Here is a 15,236-nt window from a genome sequence, read left to right on the forward strand (position 1 = left end):
GGCTTGTCACCTGCACTGGAAAGGTTTTCAAAGTAATGAAACCAAGACACACTGATCTTAAGCTTGTCTTGCTGTGAATTACACCAGCAGGAAAACTCTGCTTCTCTACCCACATAGCCAGGGGAACAAATTTATACGCTGAATGCTGCTTTCTGGTTTCTCATTTTACCTTTTGGGTTGGTTTAGATTTGTTTTCTTCACAGCCCTCAAGAGTTCCTTTTCCTTTTGCAGGTGGCACATTGGCAGATCCCCACAACCTAGTATGCTTCAGAGAACTGTCCTGTCTGTAAGTATAAGCTTCCTCTTGTTCCAGTGCCGCTCCAAAAAGCACAGGAAGAAAAAGAAAAACCGTTATTAATAATCCTCTAGGCTGACCTTTACATTTTCTTGGTATATTACATTCTCAGGGGTGTGTTCATCAGAAGAATGAACTCTCAGTCCCGGAGGAAAAGGCATGACAGCAGTGGAGACAGAGTGAGTCATGTGGGCATCCCGAGCCTGATGTGAGAGGGATTAATTCCTGCAAGGCGCAGCAACTGCTGCTGAAGCTTGGGCTCATAGTGATGTGTAAACTGAACTGGTCTGCTGTGTAATGATTTAATTTGTACGCTTACTAATTGCTGTAATAGCCAGGCTGCAGGGTATTGATTAGGTGCCTTGAGTGGTACATAGACAACATGATAAATGGGAAGATGTTCTCTCTCTTTGCTCAGGTGATGTCTTTCTCCAGGAAGAGACCCACTGACTTTCCACAGGATAACTTGCAGGAGTGAAGAGGTAAGAACCTGGCCACTAGTTACCAGGCCTGACTGAAAGTGAGTCAAATAGAAATGAACTTGAAGTAACTAACATCCTTCCTACAAGGGACACACACACACAGAGTGTCTCCTTAACAGAACAGATGAGTCTTTCGGGCATGTTCGCACTGTGAAGCATTTGCTCATGTCTCTGCCTGGGCCCAAACTCCCAGACCACTTAAACACGTTTCCTGAACTTTGTTCTGGCATCCCCACTTGCCGTCACTGATTGTTCCTGGAACCACTCTGGGAACAGGACGCCAAGGAGCCAGTTTGCAGAGGAGCCCGAGCTCCCTCCTGCAGGACAGGGCTCGGGGTGAGCCTCGCCAAAATGCCAGCGGCAGCAGCCAGGACCATGCTCTTCATTGCTGCCTTCCAGCAGAGGCTGGACCTGGGGTGCTGCTGCTCCTCTGCTTCAGCACAAAGTCAAATGGGTTTATTTAAGGCCAGATCTCAAGACTAGGAGTAACAAAAGGTACAAAAAAGAGATCTGGTTAGCTCACTTGGTTAACAGTGACCTTCATGGGCAGCTCCTAGCCTGTCAAAGCTGTCCTGCTGAGTCAGCAGCAGAAACACTCAAAAGGTTTTACGTATGATATGACCTGACCTGTTCAGCCTTTTGGGTGGTGGTAATAAAGAGCAAAGAGAGGGTCACTGCTGCCTTCTTAACAGATCTATCCTGCTGGCACAGACTCGCAGGAGATTTTGAAAGAGAAATTTGTATCAAGAAGACATCTAACTTGTGAGAAAGCACCGAAAGGAGAAACTGAGATTTCAGTGAGAGCCACAGAGGCTATTTGCAGAAGGTAGGCTACAGCACAGATCGCTGGTTGGAAAGCTCTAACTCCAGAGCACAGGATGTGTGGCCAGGCCCCAGAGAGTATTAGTCATATTGTAAGTGAATGTTCAGAGCTGGCCGGAGATGAGTATAAAATACAGTATGACAAAGTTGGCAGTACTGTGGATGGAGCGTGCTGCCAAAGAGGGGGATGTTACCACAGCCAGCATCATCACCTCAAGACAGGTAAATTGGTAACAACTGAGGAGTTGAATTTGTGGCTTGTAAGAAGACAGATGTGGTACCTCCAGAGGAGAGGGGGAGAGTGAGAGGGCAAGCTCCATCATTAACTTATCTGCTGAATGACAGTGTTGGTGCAAAATAACAAGGAGCCACTGATAAATATGTGGCAGGAAGTGAAGAAAAAATGGGGCATGAAAATGGCGCACGTCTAGGTGTCATGTATTTCTTTCCAGTGGGCTGAGATGTTGTGGTGGAGGAGTTCAGCCGCAGTGTTCAAACTAGACATAAGCTCTCCTGTGGACCAGGTTTCTTCCCACCCACCACAGCATCCCCACGACATCCCAAGAGGGTGGGATGACGCTCCAACTCCCGACCTGGACCCGTGGCTGGGGCAAGAGCCTCCACCGAGGTGGGGGTGAAGCATCAAACCAGCGACAGCTGCGGAGGTTTGGGGTGCTGGAAATGGGAAGAGCTGCCCGGCGGCTCCCCTGCCTCCCCTTGTCCGCAGGGATGGGCCGGGCAGTGGCTTCCCCGCGGGGCAGGAGCGAAGCGTGTGTGTGGGTGAGCCCGAAGAGCCGCGGCGGGACCCCCAACACCTTCAACCCGCGGGGGCTGGAGTGGCAGCCCACCCCCCCCCACCCCCCACCCCTCCGCTCGCCGGGAGGCTGCGGCGGGGGCCGCTTTCCAGAGAATACGGTAAACATGTCCGCATCACGTGTGGCCGCCGGCCGCGGCGCGGGGGACCGGCCGAGGGGAGGGGCGGGCCGGGACACCGCGCTCCGCAGCCCCGCCGGAGCGGGGCCGCTTTAAGAGGCCGCCGGGCGCCGCCGCCTCGCCCTGCCCGGCCCGGCCCGGCGGAGAGCATGCCCGCGGCGCGGTGAGGCGGGCGGCTCCGGCACCATGGGGCTGTGCTACAGCCTGCGCTCCCGCCTGGCCGCCGCGCACCCCTCCGCGCCCTACGGCGGCCGCGGCGGCGAGGCGGACATCCCCCCCTCCGCGGCGGCGGAGCACGGAGACCCGCAGGCGCGGCACCGGCTGCGGCAGGACCTGGTGGCCAAGGAGCGGGCGGACAAGAAGCGGAGCAAGAGCATCGACAAGACGCTGAAGGCGGAGAAGCGGGAGTACAAGCAGACGCACCGGCTGCTGCTGCTGGGTGAGCCAGGGCGGGAGCGGCCCCGCAGGTGCGGGGGAGGGGGGGGGCGCGGAAGCCGCGGTCAGCGCCGGTGCCCGGCCGCCCCGCGCTCGCGGAGTGGGCGGAGGTCGCGGGTGGGCCGGGGCGGGGCGCCGCGCGCACGTGGGGCGGGCCGCGCCTCGGCGCGTCCCGGCGCTGCTGCCCCCGGGGGACTCTCGGTGGGATCCCTGCCCCCCCCACGCGCGCACACACGCTCGCCGTGGCGGAGGGAAGCTGCGCTGGGGTCCCCGGTGCTGCGGGGGCTCGGGGGGGTCGTGCGGGCTGCGAACGCGGCTGTCGCGGTGGTGGGAGCGGGCTGGGGGCTCCAGGGAGGGGACGACCCTCGGCACCCCGTAAAAGGTGCTGGCTCGGTCCCCGCAAAGGGGCTGCGTGGGCTTTTCCTCCCGGCGGGCTGTTGACATACAGCCCCTCACTGGGACCACGGGAGAAGGAGAGTTCGTTGAGCTGCAGCAATTCTTCTGTAGAGAGAAAGCCTAAGTTTTTTTACGTGCGTTATTTTTTTTCCCTGTTGCTTTCTCCACCTCCCAAAATCATAAAATGGTTTGGGTTGGAGGGAACTATAAAGATCACCTAGTTCCAATCCCCCTGCCCCTTTCCCCAGCCCAGGTTGCTCCAAGCCCCATCCAACCTGGCCTTGAACCCTTCCAGGGAGGGGGCAGCCACAACTGCTCTGGGCAAAACACACTGGGGAAGTTTCAGTCTCTAAAGCTGAGCCTCGTTTAATTCATCGCTGCCTTGCGCTTCCGTGCACCAGCACCTGCTCCCTGCGTGGCAGCTTCTCCCTGCCCCTGGGCTCTGCAGGGCTGCCAGGCAGGAGATGCTCCTGCATGGTGACAGCTCTGGCACTGGGCTTCCTTCCTGAAGGAAGCACCTTCTCTTCAGTTGCTCGTGTTGTGTGATGTCTGAGCTTTTATGGTATGTGAGCCCAATGCAAACGGTCATAGAAAAGTCATGTATTGGCCTTCAGGGAAGGCAAAGAGGTTTGGAGATGTTTCTACTCCCCCCTCCCCCAGCACACTACAAGTGGAGCACAGACTATCCTGCACAAATGTTGGTAAACTCTGAGCATTTTGGAATAATAGAGAATATTTTCAAATGCCTGCAAATAACTTAAGAACCTCCTACCCCCTGAGGCGTGCATGGTAACACACGTGATAAATCGCAAGGTTTGGCCCTGATCTTTTTGGTATGTGTTTGTAGCCTGTAATAGAGGAGCTGAACTTTGAGGAGCTTTAGAAGATAATATTGGACGTAGTTTTCTGAGTCTTAGTGCTAAAAGATTTTATTCCAGAAGTACAACTTCTTTTGATGTGGTTGTAGCTGTAATGATGTAAGTCTGTTCATAAAGGTGTACTTTCTTCTTAAGAGAAGGGGGTTGAGCAACCCTTGTGTAAAGCCTAAAGCTTGTGTGCTGTGAGTGTGTTGGGAAGAAATCACATCTCTGACCAACATGGCTTTCCTTTCAAGCGCAGGCTACACTGTAGGTATTTTTATGGTTTGAGTTTGGTTTCTTTTTTTAAACATATTTCGAGTTTGCTCTGTACTGAACAAGTGCTTGAAGAAGGAGCCATGAGAATTGGGTTTTCTTTGTAGATGAAGAAAAAAATTCAGTAGGGCTAATTCTGTTGTTAATATGCAAGCCTTTAAGTCATAAAGGCTATCTGATAGGCTTCTGCACTTGCAGTAGGCAATATTTCAGTTGTCTGCTTTTTAATATTGCTTCTAACATGTTGTGCCACAGAACTGGTTTCTGCAGAAATGACATTAAATATTGAGTGGGCTAAACAACATATCTTAGCAGTTTAAAATTATCTATGGTGAAGCCAACAGAGAGAGCATTCTTTGTCGAAGTACTGATTTATAAATCTGATGGATATGAGTCAGTGTTATGCTGGCAGTGGTTTATTATATTTCAGCCTGGACTTGAATAGCAGGAAGTCACTTTTTGGCCCTCTTGTAAATCTTGGGATGCCTAAGAGACCTATTTCCCTCCTCCTTGCACAGGGACTGTCAGTTTTCCAGTTAGCTTCCTTCTCTTGCTGCTTCTCCCCTTCATCCCGCTGTCACTTTTATTTTGTGAATTTTCTATTTCTAAACTGGAATGTGAAGTTTTGGGGTATATTTGGTTACACTTTATGTACATCTGCAGGTATTGCTGCCACAGCTGAGTGTCTCTGTGCTCTGAGACTTCACCTAGATGCTTATGGATTGCACGTGCAAATAGTGCAGGGCATTCATATTGAATGAGGGGGGCAGGAGCACCTTGCTGGGATTTAAAGCTGCAATGGAGTCTTAGGATGGAATCAAGGAATGGAGTTAGGATGGGGGGAAAAAAAGGCTGGAGAAGTGTAGAGCTAGGGATGTCTCCTTGCTTGGGGTTGAAGGTTCAGTGGCAAAAGCTGCAATAGGTAGTCATGGTTTCTTGCGCTCCCATCTTTTTTGGCTGATGTACTCCTGAAGGAGCATATCGCTGAGAAGGACAGCAAAGGACCCCATAGGTGGCTGCTCCTTCTTTGAGAGTAACAGAATTAAGATGAAAACTGCACTGATGCTTCAGGTCTGGTCTGTTCCCATGATAAAATTATTTTTAACGTACGGCTGCATTAGCTCATATGCTTTTGAGGGATGCAAAGTTGTGCTGCAAATCTAGAGTGTTTCCTCCTGTGGCGTGCTCAGCCGTACAGAATAGAGGGAGCGCAAAGTCACACGTGTCTGTGCCTGCGTGTGTTCTGATGCTGTAGTGTGTATATAACATACCTTACAGCTGTAAGCTCTAGTTGGTTACTCAGAGTATTACTCAGATGAATACCCTTTATCACAACTGATACTTATGTTCCCATGTTGCAGTTCCTTTTTCAGAAGGAGAAGTTCCTTGCTTTACTGGAGTGCTCAGGGACATGCAGTGCACGGGTGTTACTCAGTAGATACCTGTCTGTTGTCTTACTTGATTTTAGGTCTTCTTCATAGTTTTTTCAGTCCTTTTTCATCACCACAGATGTATAAGGTAAATTCCCAATTCCTGAAACTTTTCTTAATTTCAGTGGAGCAAAGATCTCACATCTGCTGTATTTTTGAAGCAATAATCTTGCTTGTACTTGCAGTAGACTAGTTTTTTGCTTTGTTTTTGTGAAAGCAAAATGCACAATCAGGTGTAATCTCATTGGATTTTGTTTAGTGTACTGTACAAGTCACAACTTCAAGATTACAATAATTGTTATGTTGGCAATGCAGTGTGAGTTCAGGGTTACTACTGGGTATTGGAGGGTGATTTTTTCAGTGCATGGGGGCTGTTTTCTATTTGAGGAACAATCCTGGCTCTAAAACTGAAAGTGCGTGCTTATAAGGGAAAGGATTTTAAACTTTGCCATAAAATAATTCCATTCTGCATAAGCTTTCTGACTGGTGACAATAATGTGGGTCTTCCTCTATCTTTTTTTTTGAGGACTTTAAAGTATAATTCAACTTAAATTGTGCTTTTATCTTACAACAAATACATGAAAATGAGAATTGCAGTCCTGTCTGAGGGGTTTTAAAGCTTTTGATAAGTATTTTCCAACAAAAACCAACTCTGTCCGAAACGGTTGCTCAGCTCTCCTGGTCTATGTATTTCTTTACCATGACCTTCCTCCTCTTCTGTGATCTGGTTTGCTGTGGGAGAGTGAACTTGGGCTGGTCTCTGGTCTCCTCTTGGTGCTTTGCCAATCGTTGTGTACATAATTTTTTTCACTCTCTCAGGCTGAACTCTTACCTGTGTAAAAAGTACTTGTACCTTATTCCCATATTGAAAAGGAAATATGGATATCAATATACCAGTTTAGATAAGTGCACTTGTCATCTTAGATATTTATATTAAACTACAATATATTAAATAACGGCCATTCTGAATCTTACCTACATCAGTGCTTAAGTAAAGAACTATTTATATTGGTACAAATATGAATATAGGGCATGCAAATTTGAAGTTTTAATAGGGGGAATATATTATACAGGAAGAAAAACATACTTTAAAAAGCTAGGAAATATCAGCGTGAAAACTAACCACAGTCACCCTCTCTGTGTGTATGCTGCATGGTAAGCCCCTCCATACCATATAATTAAAGACTGTCTTGTATGGTTTACATTGTATTTTTTTTCCACAGGGCTGGTACTTCATTCAGGGCACAAGATGGATGTTGTGCAGTGAATGAGCAGCTATTCAATATTCTTACCCTTCTCATACAATGTGTCACCCTGTGCCCTATTTACGACACACCATCCATACCCTGTACTGAATGAAGAACTGTTGAACTTGTCATGGGCTTTTCTGTAGTACTGATCACTGCAGGGACTGAATGCTTCATAAATGTCAGTGCACAGCACTGCTGTGAAATGAGGTGGTATCGTTCTCCTTTCATGGGTGCCAGAGAGGGAAATGCCAACAAAGACTACAGCTAAAATTGTCTACAGCTACCGCTGATTTTAAATGCCCGGTCTTTGCCTAACACTAATTTTTCTCTGTAGCACTCCACTTTTTTTTTTTTTTCTTTTAGTAACGCTTCATGTGTTTAGAGCATGGACCTCATGGTTGTGAACACGCAGCACTTTTGCAAGGCGAGCTTTAGACGCTCTGAAGTGCAACCCAGGGAGCAAGAAGCACAGATGGGTGCCTGCTATGGAAGCTGGGTGCTGCTTGGTTGGCTGTGGCAGCTCTGCAGCAGTGAAGCTGGTCTGGTTTTCCAGGGCAGCATTTAATGGCAAGTCCCACAAGATATCCTTTCTCTTGTTGTGACTTCCTATCTTGCTTGCTTACAGTGAGGTGGTTATCCTGACACTGCTTCTCTCAGGAATCAGACGGGTAGGGAGGGGAAGACACCCAGTTATAACGATAGGCATGTGTTCAAGCACTTGATGAAATTCCAACTCACAGGAGCTTGTCCCTGTTGTCAATGACTTCACTTACAACCAATTTGGTTTTTATGCCCCATGTACTGTGAGTTCGAAGAGGGGACATACACGCTGTCAAAAAACATATGATCCTTTTTAGAAGATTGTGTAAAAGATATAGAGAACAGAATAGACTAAAAATGTAGAGGGAACCTTTATCCTGGCACTTCCTGATACTTGAGAACAATATTTTTGACAATAAACATACCAAGTTGGTATTTAATTTCCTCTTTAAAAATAGGAGGAATAGGAAAACAAAAAGTCCTGGGTTCAATCCTAGGGGATGCTTATGATGCAATTATCTTGTAGTGGACTGCTCTGGTGAAGAACCTGCCCCCCCAGCTGCAACAGTAGTTCGCAGGGCAGCAGTACACGGTTGTTCTCCAAATGGACTGTCTTTAGTGGTGAAGGAATTACAATATTTTCCAGTCGGGTTCCCAGTAATTACCAGATACTACAAGAACAGCGGGACATGGGAATCTCTGTGGTTTCCATTTGCCCAGTACAGACATGACAATCTTGCTGTGGACACCAGGAGGTGGTACACTAATGATGGGTCTTCCTTTATGATGAAGAGCCTCTGCAAGGCAAGTTCTACTCGGTTCCCACTTCTGTATACAAAATGTGCTCTATGGCATAGGACGCTGCCTGTCCAGTTTGTTCTAGGTCTGCAGCATGTTCACCCTGAACAAAAATACCTAGAAAACTTTGCAAACTTTTAACAAGGCTTTACTCAATATGCAGGCAATGCTGGCTGTGATGTGATTTGGTGAACCTCAGAGTAGTGTCTTCAGCACTGGCACCTTTATGCTTTAGATCACTTAGTAAAGTAGTTTCTCTCCTGTTCCCATTTTAAAATTTCATAGCAAGGAGACAGGCAAGCTACTCATCATTCCCTGCTTTTTTCTTTGTTTTGTTTTTTTGGGGGTTGGTTGGGTGTTGTGTGTGTTTGTTTTTTCCCTTGAAAGGTCCTGACCTTGACTTTTTCCTTGTACCACCTCCACATAAACACAAAAATCATTAGCCTCAGGCAGACACATGGCGTGGAGAGCTTCAGCCAGCGTATTTGAAGTTTGGAAAAGTTTGAGCTGCTTCAAACAGGGTCTGGCAATGGAAGGTGTCAGGAAGCCTACAGCAGCACTGCTATAAAAGTGTTATGATGAAGGGCTGCTAATGGATGGCATACTGTATTGATGCTGGGATGATGTTCTCTGTACAGAGATCCAAACTGCAAAATAATTACTTTCACCGTTACAGTTAATGCTGAAGGGATGCTCTGTGCATGTGTAAGCATGGATTTTTGTGGGAGTGGGTGAGGACTCTGGGGGATCCCTAGGACTTGCCATGGCTGTGCAGTCACGCAGCAGCATAAACGTACATCATCTCTCCCCTTCCCCACCATATATGCAATCTCTGTGTTAGTGGTAATCTGTATTTGTACTCATTAAGTGACTGGTGGAATAAAGATCATTATCACTCTAGTGAGGCTGCAGTCATGTGCAGCCATGGGCCTAATTTCAGAGTTATCAGAGACTTTTTTTAAAGTTAAAACTCTACCCCAACAGTGCTCTCCTTTTGACTAGTGCTTTTTAGCTGTTTGTTCCATCTCTGTGTTCTGAAGAAAGTTAGCAGCTTTTCCTTTCCGTCTGTGGAAAGGATGGCTGTGGCCCCTACTGGCATCTCAAGCAGTGAGTGAAACCACACTTCTTGCCTGAAGGAAGTTAAGACTCACCTAGCACACAAATGGACTGGAGTCAGAAGTCTGTTGTTAGGGCAGCTGAGTCCTATGAAGTTTTACTTTGGGAAGGGGAAGAGGGTTTTCAGGTGTTAATGGGTGGCCTGACTTTAAAGGTAAATGCAAACTTGTGAAAATGTCTGTTTATAGGTACAAAGAGGTTACCTGCTGAGCACAATATCAATTAAATGGTAGTACTTAGGTCTCACCTGTGCTGTTACATTTTTAACTAGTGGCTGGCATGGTAGGCTCAAACTGCTGCTGGTTTAGGTGCAACAGGGCTGGCAGAAGCTTGTCATCCTGTTGCTCCATCAGCACCATCCATATGCAGAGCAGACAAAATGTCTTGATTGTGTCTGTGAAACTTCTGGCTCCTTTCTGCACTGGGACATCTTAAATTGAACTGTCTCCCGTGCAAGGGTTTCTCTAGACCTGGCAGTGTTGTGGTTAGGAATAGCTAATGGGAAGGGCCAGCAGTAAAAAAATGAAAGAGAAGGGGGACTGAACCTGACCTTGTGCTTCTTAAAATAAAAAAAATACCTTGGAAATAAATAAAAGATAATAAAGGAACAGGAAAAGGAGAGAGAGGAGACCCAACCACCTCAATGTTATCTGTAGTTCAAACTTTACGGCTGTAATAAAGTACAAGCAAACTCCTTCTGTCTGATTCATGAGGCACTTGTGAAGTTTTTGGAGCTGACTACAAAAACGTGGTTCAAATTCTCTCCCATTTCTCAGCGTTCATCTCCAGTGTAGGTGTTGGAGCTATGTTTGTGTTATTGTATACTGCCTTAAAGAGGCAGATGGGGCAGCTCAGGCAAGACTGGCAGGTGCCTGAAAGTAGAATATCTGGACTAGAGAAATTATGTTTTCTTTCCCTCGCGATGGGTGAAACCCCTGCAGTCAGGGTTAGGAAGGAAGGATCAGAAATTTCTCTTTAGAGTTTGTAGGATGCCATCCTGCCTTGTCTCCTACTATACACTATACTGTCATGGTCAGGCATGTCATTATTCCTGCAAAAATTTCCATGCAAAACTAGAAGGGCTTGTGTGCCTGTTTGTCTGCCAGTAACACTGCTGAAATGATGTGACTGATGTTTTCATTTTTAACACTTTCAAATGTTATTGCTGAAAGCATTTGTACTAGCTTGTGGTTTGTTCATGTTCTCCTTCTTTGGCATCTCCTATAACCTCAAGAGACTTTTCCAGAAGTCACTGAATAATTTTGCCCTGTACAGGGGAAGGGCTTAGGACCTTTGAGTGTTTGTCATAAATAACTAATCACTTCTTCAACATATTGTTCAGCAGGGTGGGACCTTACACTGGGAGAGAGAGCAATACTGGCACATTCATGCTGGCTACAGCATTTCAATCTAAAGGGTGGGTTTCATGATAATTCCATGAGCTGATCCATGTTGCTGTACGCCTAGGTGAGCTTTTTATGTGGAAGTGTGGGCCACCTTTGGACAAAATTTTGATGCCTTTTCAGTGCTGTCTTCCCTTGAACAGCCTCATGCAGACAATACCTTAGCTTCTAGACCTCTATTTAGGCACAGGAATTTAGCAAGATGCTGAAAAGTGTGTAAGCCAGCAATCCTAGCTTGATCAAAACCTGTATTGTCAGGAAAAAAGTGATTAATAGTCATCCCAACAGAAATGTGGATAGTTTCTGTATGACCCTTTTGTGTGCTATGGATACCTACGCATCTTCATAAGGTGTACCCATGTTCATTGAGGAAAAACCTTGAAGAGTGCAGTTCTTTCTAATTACATGCAGTTCTTCCCTGCCTCCCTTAAATTTGGGAGTGTACTTATTCACAAATATGCATGATTTCATTGCATTTCTTCTAATTGCTATAATTTAGAAATGGCAAGAAAAAAGTTTTGCAATTTCCTGAAGTGAAGACAACTCAGATACTTGTTGTAAGAAAGCTCAGTTACCAGGCATATAAATCCATGATGTTTTAGACATTTGGACCTGAAACATGTGTCTCAAGGAGGGAATTTGAACTCCATGACTTATTCACATTGTTCCCCTGGTCAATGAAGCATTTGCGGAACAAGCCACAATATGCTTTATAAATATCCCACTGAAGTTTTCTTTACTTCCTCTAACGTGTTCCTTCTGCAAAGAAAATCCACAGTATCTGTGCCTGAGCAGCGTTTTATAAGATTTGCATGTCACTAAAGGGGAAAAAAAAGTTGATGTATATTCTCTGCATTGAGGAATGTGGAGTGGGTAAGGAGGCAGAGGGATGTCAGAAAGTCGCTGCTATTTATTTTGCCCAGTGAAGGAATTGGATGCTGAGGATGGGTCAGTTCCTAACAAGGAATAAGATAGAGTTTTAAATCTACAGTCTTGCTCTGTTTAGTGACTTCTCCTGTCTCTGCTGCAGTGTGTTTTAAGAGGAGGAAGTGTTGAAATCCCTGGGAAAAAACAGTTAAATTCTGATTCCAGATTGCAGGAAGAGTTGGGGTGGGTTTCCTCCAACTGAAGGACGATTCCTTTGCCTTTTTCCCATCCAAAGCACAACTAAATCTCTTTGCAAGGAGGGATTTGCATATAGATATCATAGACAACAAACCAGCCTGGTGCCTCCCATCTCCTGGTACGTGTCCATCCCACAAGGCTGAGCGTGGCACTAGGCTGTCAACGTATTCAGCACTATTTTCAGAAACCAAATCCACATGCTTCTACCCCAGCACAGCTTCACACAGGTTTGTTTGTGCATAGCAGTGCTGGCACAACTCATGACTTTGACCTCAAGGAAGTATATCAGGTTTAGTGGAAAAACAAATGAACAGAGGGCCCAACCCCTCACCCATGCCATGTGCATGCCCTGCATGGGGATGGCATTTCTCACAGCACCGCCGGCAAAGAGCTGTGGGAGCTGCTCCTGAAAATGTCCCCTGCAGCTTCCACCGTGAACCAAAGGTGATATATGTGTAAGGTGGAATTCTGCCAGCATGACTGGAAAAGCGTTTTTATGTGGATTTTCATGGAAGAGGCTTTCATCTTAAAGCACCGTTTCAGCAGTGATCAGAGAGCTTTCTGAGATCTTGCTGGACGCTCCTGTGCGGTGCTGTGATCCCACCCCTGCTCTAGCAGTTCTCATTTCTGTGTCTACCACAGGCTTCCTCTGCATTAAGCTATAGGAACAGTAACCCAAAATAAGTTGCTTTTAAAATCTAATGCTTGCATTTTGGGAGCATTCATTTGATTTTGAAATCTGGTGATACCGCACCCAAGTGCTGTTGCTGACCACTGAAGGGCAGGTTGCATTGCAGGGGAGCTTGTAAGGCACAGTGCATGTGTGCTGTTCCCTCGGGCCATTCAACACTGGCTGTGGGCTAGTCGGGACAGCCAGAAATGTGAGCCCAACTATAATTGTTTCTGTCATGTTGCAGAGATTTTAATTTCCCTGATATACTGAAACAATTCAGATCATGGTCTTGCTACTGGTGAATATGTTTTGTGTATCAGCATGTACAGGAACCAAAGGCTGTTAGAAGGGATTCTCCAAGCTCCAGCTCTACAGTTTGTACGAAAGTTGTAAACCTTTTCATCCCAGACTAGTTGGCACATGTTTGTGGAGAGCTCAGCTCTGTTTCTGCATCATTGCAAATCAAAATGACCTGAGAATTACATTTTTACTGTTACTCTAAGTGTCCTTTCTCTTTTCCTCGGGGCAAAAATAGCAGAGTACCCCCAGGATTAGGCTGTCGTCTTCATCCCTGTTGGGACTGAAGGTGTTCCATCTTTACCTCCACCCTCTTCTGCACGATGAAACGAGTTGTGAGGCAGTACAAAGACTAGGTTCATACATGTTGGCTGAGTAAGTGAGGAGTAGCTACAGATTTAATTTCAGTGTATGTGTGAGTGCCCTAACTGATGCCTGTGCTGCATCTACTTGCTCGGGCGCCATTCAGAGAGCATCGTTGCCATCTCCAAGGAAGACATGCTTAGCATTACTCTGAGCTTCTCATATTGCCTTGCACTGGAGGAGAAAAGTTTCAGACAGCAAAGTAAGGCAACTGCGTTAGTCCTTTCTGACTCTTTAATGTGGCTTATGGCAGTTTGACTGGGAGACCAACAACTCTGCAATCCTGCCACCTGCTCTCCCGGAGTTCATGAGCTCTGTGGCTTCTTGGTGGAGATGGGAAACAGGTTTGAGTCCAAGTAGCCTGGAGCACAGAGATCCCACAGTGGAAACCAGCAGCTCTCTCGCTTGTCTGTCCCCACGCTATTACAGAGCGTGACTGCTCAGTGGTGGTGCCCCGAGGGTGGCTCTGGTCCCCTGGGGTGAGCAGGGGAGATGCTGCTGCAGAAATGAGGAAAAAGAAAAAAAAAAAAAAAAAAAAAAAGAAAGAATTAAAAAGGGTTTGTCCTCTTTCTCAGTGACACCCTCGTCACGCGTTACACCACAACCTCTTCCTCTTCCCTTCCCCACCCCCTACCGAACAAAATTTTTAGTTTGTGGGCTGTATTTGTTTGGTTTTGCATTTTTCCTGGTTGTTTTTTATGCTGAAATCTCAAGATCGCTGGTTAGCTGGGAGGTTTTCTGGAGCGCTGGGGGATTTATGGGACTGGAACTTTACAAGGGGAGGAAACAGACACTGAGGAGAAGGGCATGCTATTGTGAGCTGAAAATCTGCATTCAGATTTTGTTTTTTATAACTACCAGTGAAAACTGACTGCTTGGAAGAAGCATAAAATGTTCTCTTTATGCTTCCCATGCCTTATCTCCACGCAGGAAATTCACAATTTGATAGACCCATTTTTTCTCTGTTGATTAAAAACATGTAACAAACATCTTTTAGGCTGTAAAAGCTGGAAGATATTTTCTCTTCGAAGCCTGATTCCTTAACACTGCTTGTGCTCTCATTTCTCTCTGCTTCTGTGAAGTTTAATATCTTGTCTGTAGCATCTTGTGGTTTTAGGTGGTGAGTGATGCAGGACTTGATTTGCAGATATTTCAGAAGAATATGTATTTGTTTTTAAAAGCACTTCAAATATTCACAAGGAAATTACTCCATATCTGTTCTTCCCTAAAACAAAAATTGGGATAAAATTTGAGTGGATTGTCCTTAAACATGCATATCCAGAAGTGCCATGCACACTGCTATTGGCAAGTTGGAAGCAATTTGCAAAGGCCAGTTTGATTAGCAAATAGATGAAATGGATGAAATTTCATTCTTGGCCATTGACTCAGACCAGGAATTTCAGTCTTGCAAACCCCACAGCAGTCCTGGGTATTTCAATGGGATTATTCACAAGAGTGAGGGCAGTGTCCGCCGTCCCCTCTTGGAGCCAGCGGGAACAGCGAGTCACCTGTGTGCTGCCATCCCGCTGGCGAGGGGACAGCGCTCCATCCCCTGGACAAAGTGGTGGTGACACACCATGAAATCCTGCATAATCCACTTCAGTACAGAAACAGCCAGTTTAGCCTGAGTGTCACTATTGGGCCCAAATTGGAGTTTTTACTGTATAAAGGAGTTTAAGAAAATGTTATTTGAAACTTTTTCTGCCATCGAGTAATTCTGTAATAGTCTTGAGAATCTGTTGCTC

At 46.3% G+C, this 15,236-nt stretch overlaps 1 protein-coding gene across 1 annotated transcript in view; it reads left to right on the plus strand.

The window, feature by feature from the left end:
* Positions 1-2,582: 2,582 nt before the first annotated feature.
* GNAS (GNAS complex locus) overlaps positions 2,583-15,236 on the plus strand; it is a 161,595-nt gene continuing 148,941 nt past the window's right edge. Inside the window, exon 1 of the mRNA XM_042800992.1 lies at positions 2,583-2,971. Within this exon, the coding sequence (XP_042656926.1) occupies positions 2,719-2,971 (253 nt within the window). The 5' untranslated portion in view covers positions 2,583-2,718. The remainder of the gene's footprint in view (positions 2,972-15,236) is intronic.

Source organism: Tyto alba, unplaced genomic scaffold, assembly GCF_018691265.1.
Source record: "Tyto alba isolate M040663 unplaced genomic scaffold, T.alba_DEE_v4.0 Super-Scaffold_33, whole genome shotgun sequence".
Taxonomy (NCBI): domain Eukaryota; kingdom Metazoa; phylum Chordata; class Aves; order Strigiformes; family Tytonidae; genus Tyto; species Tyto alba.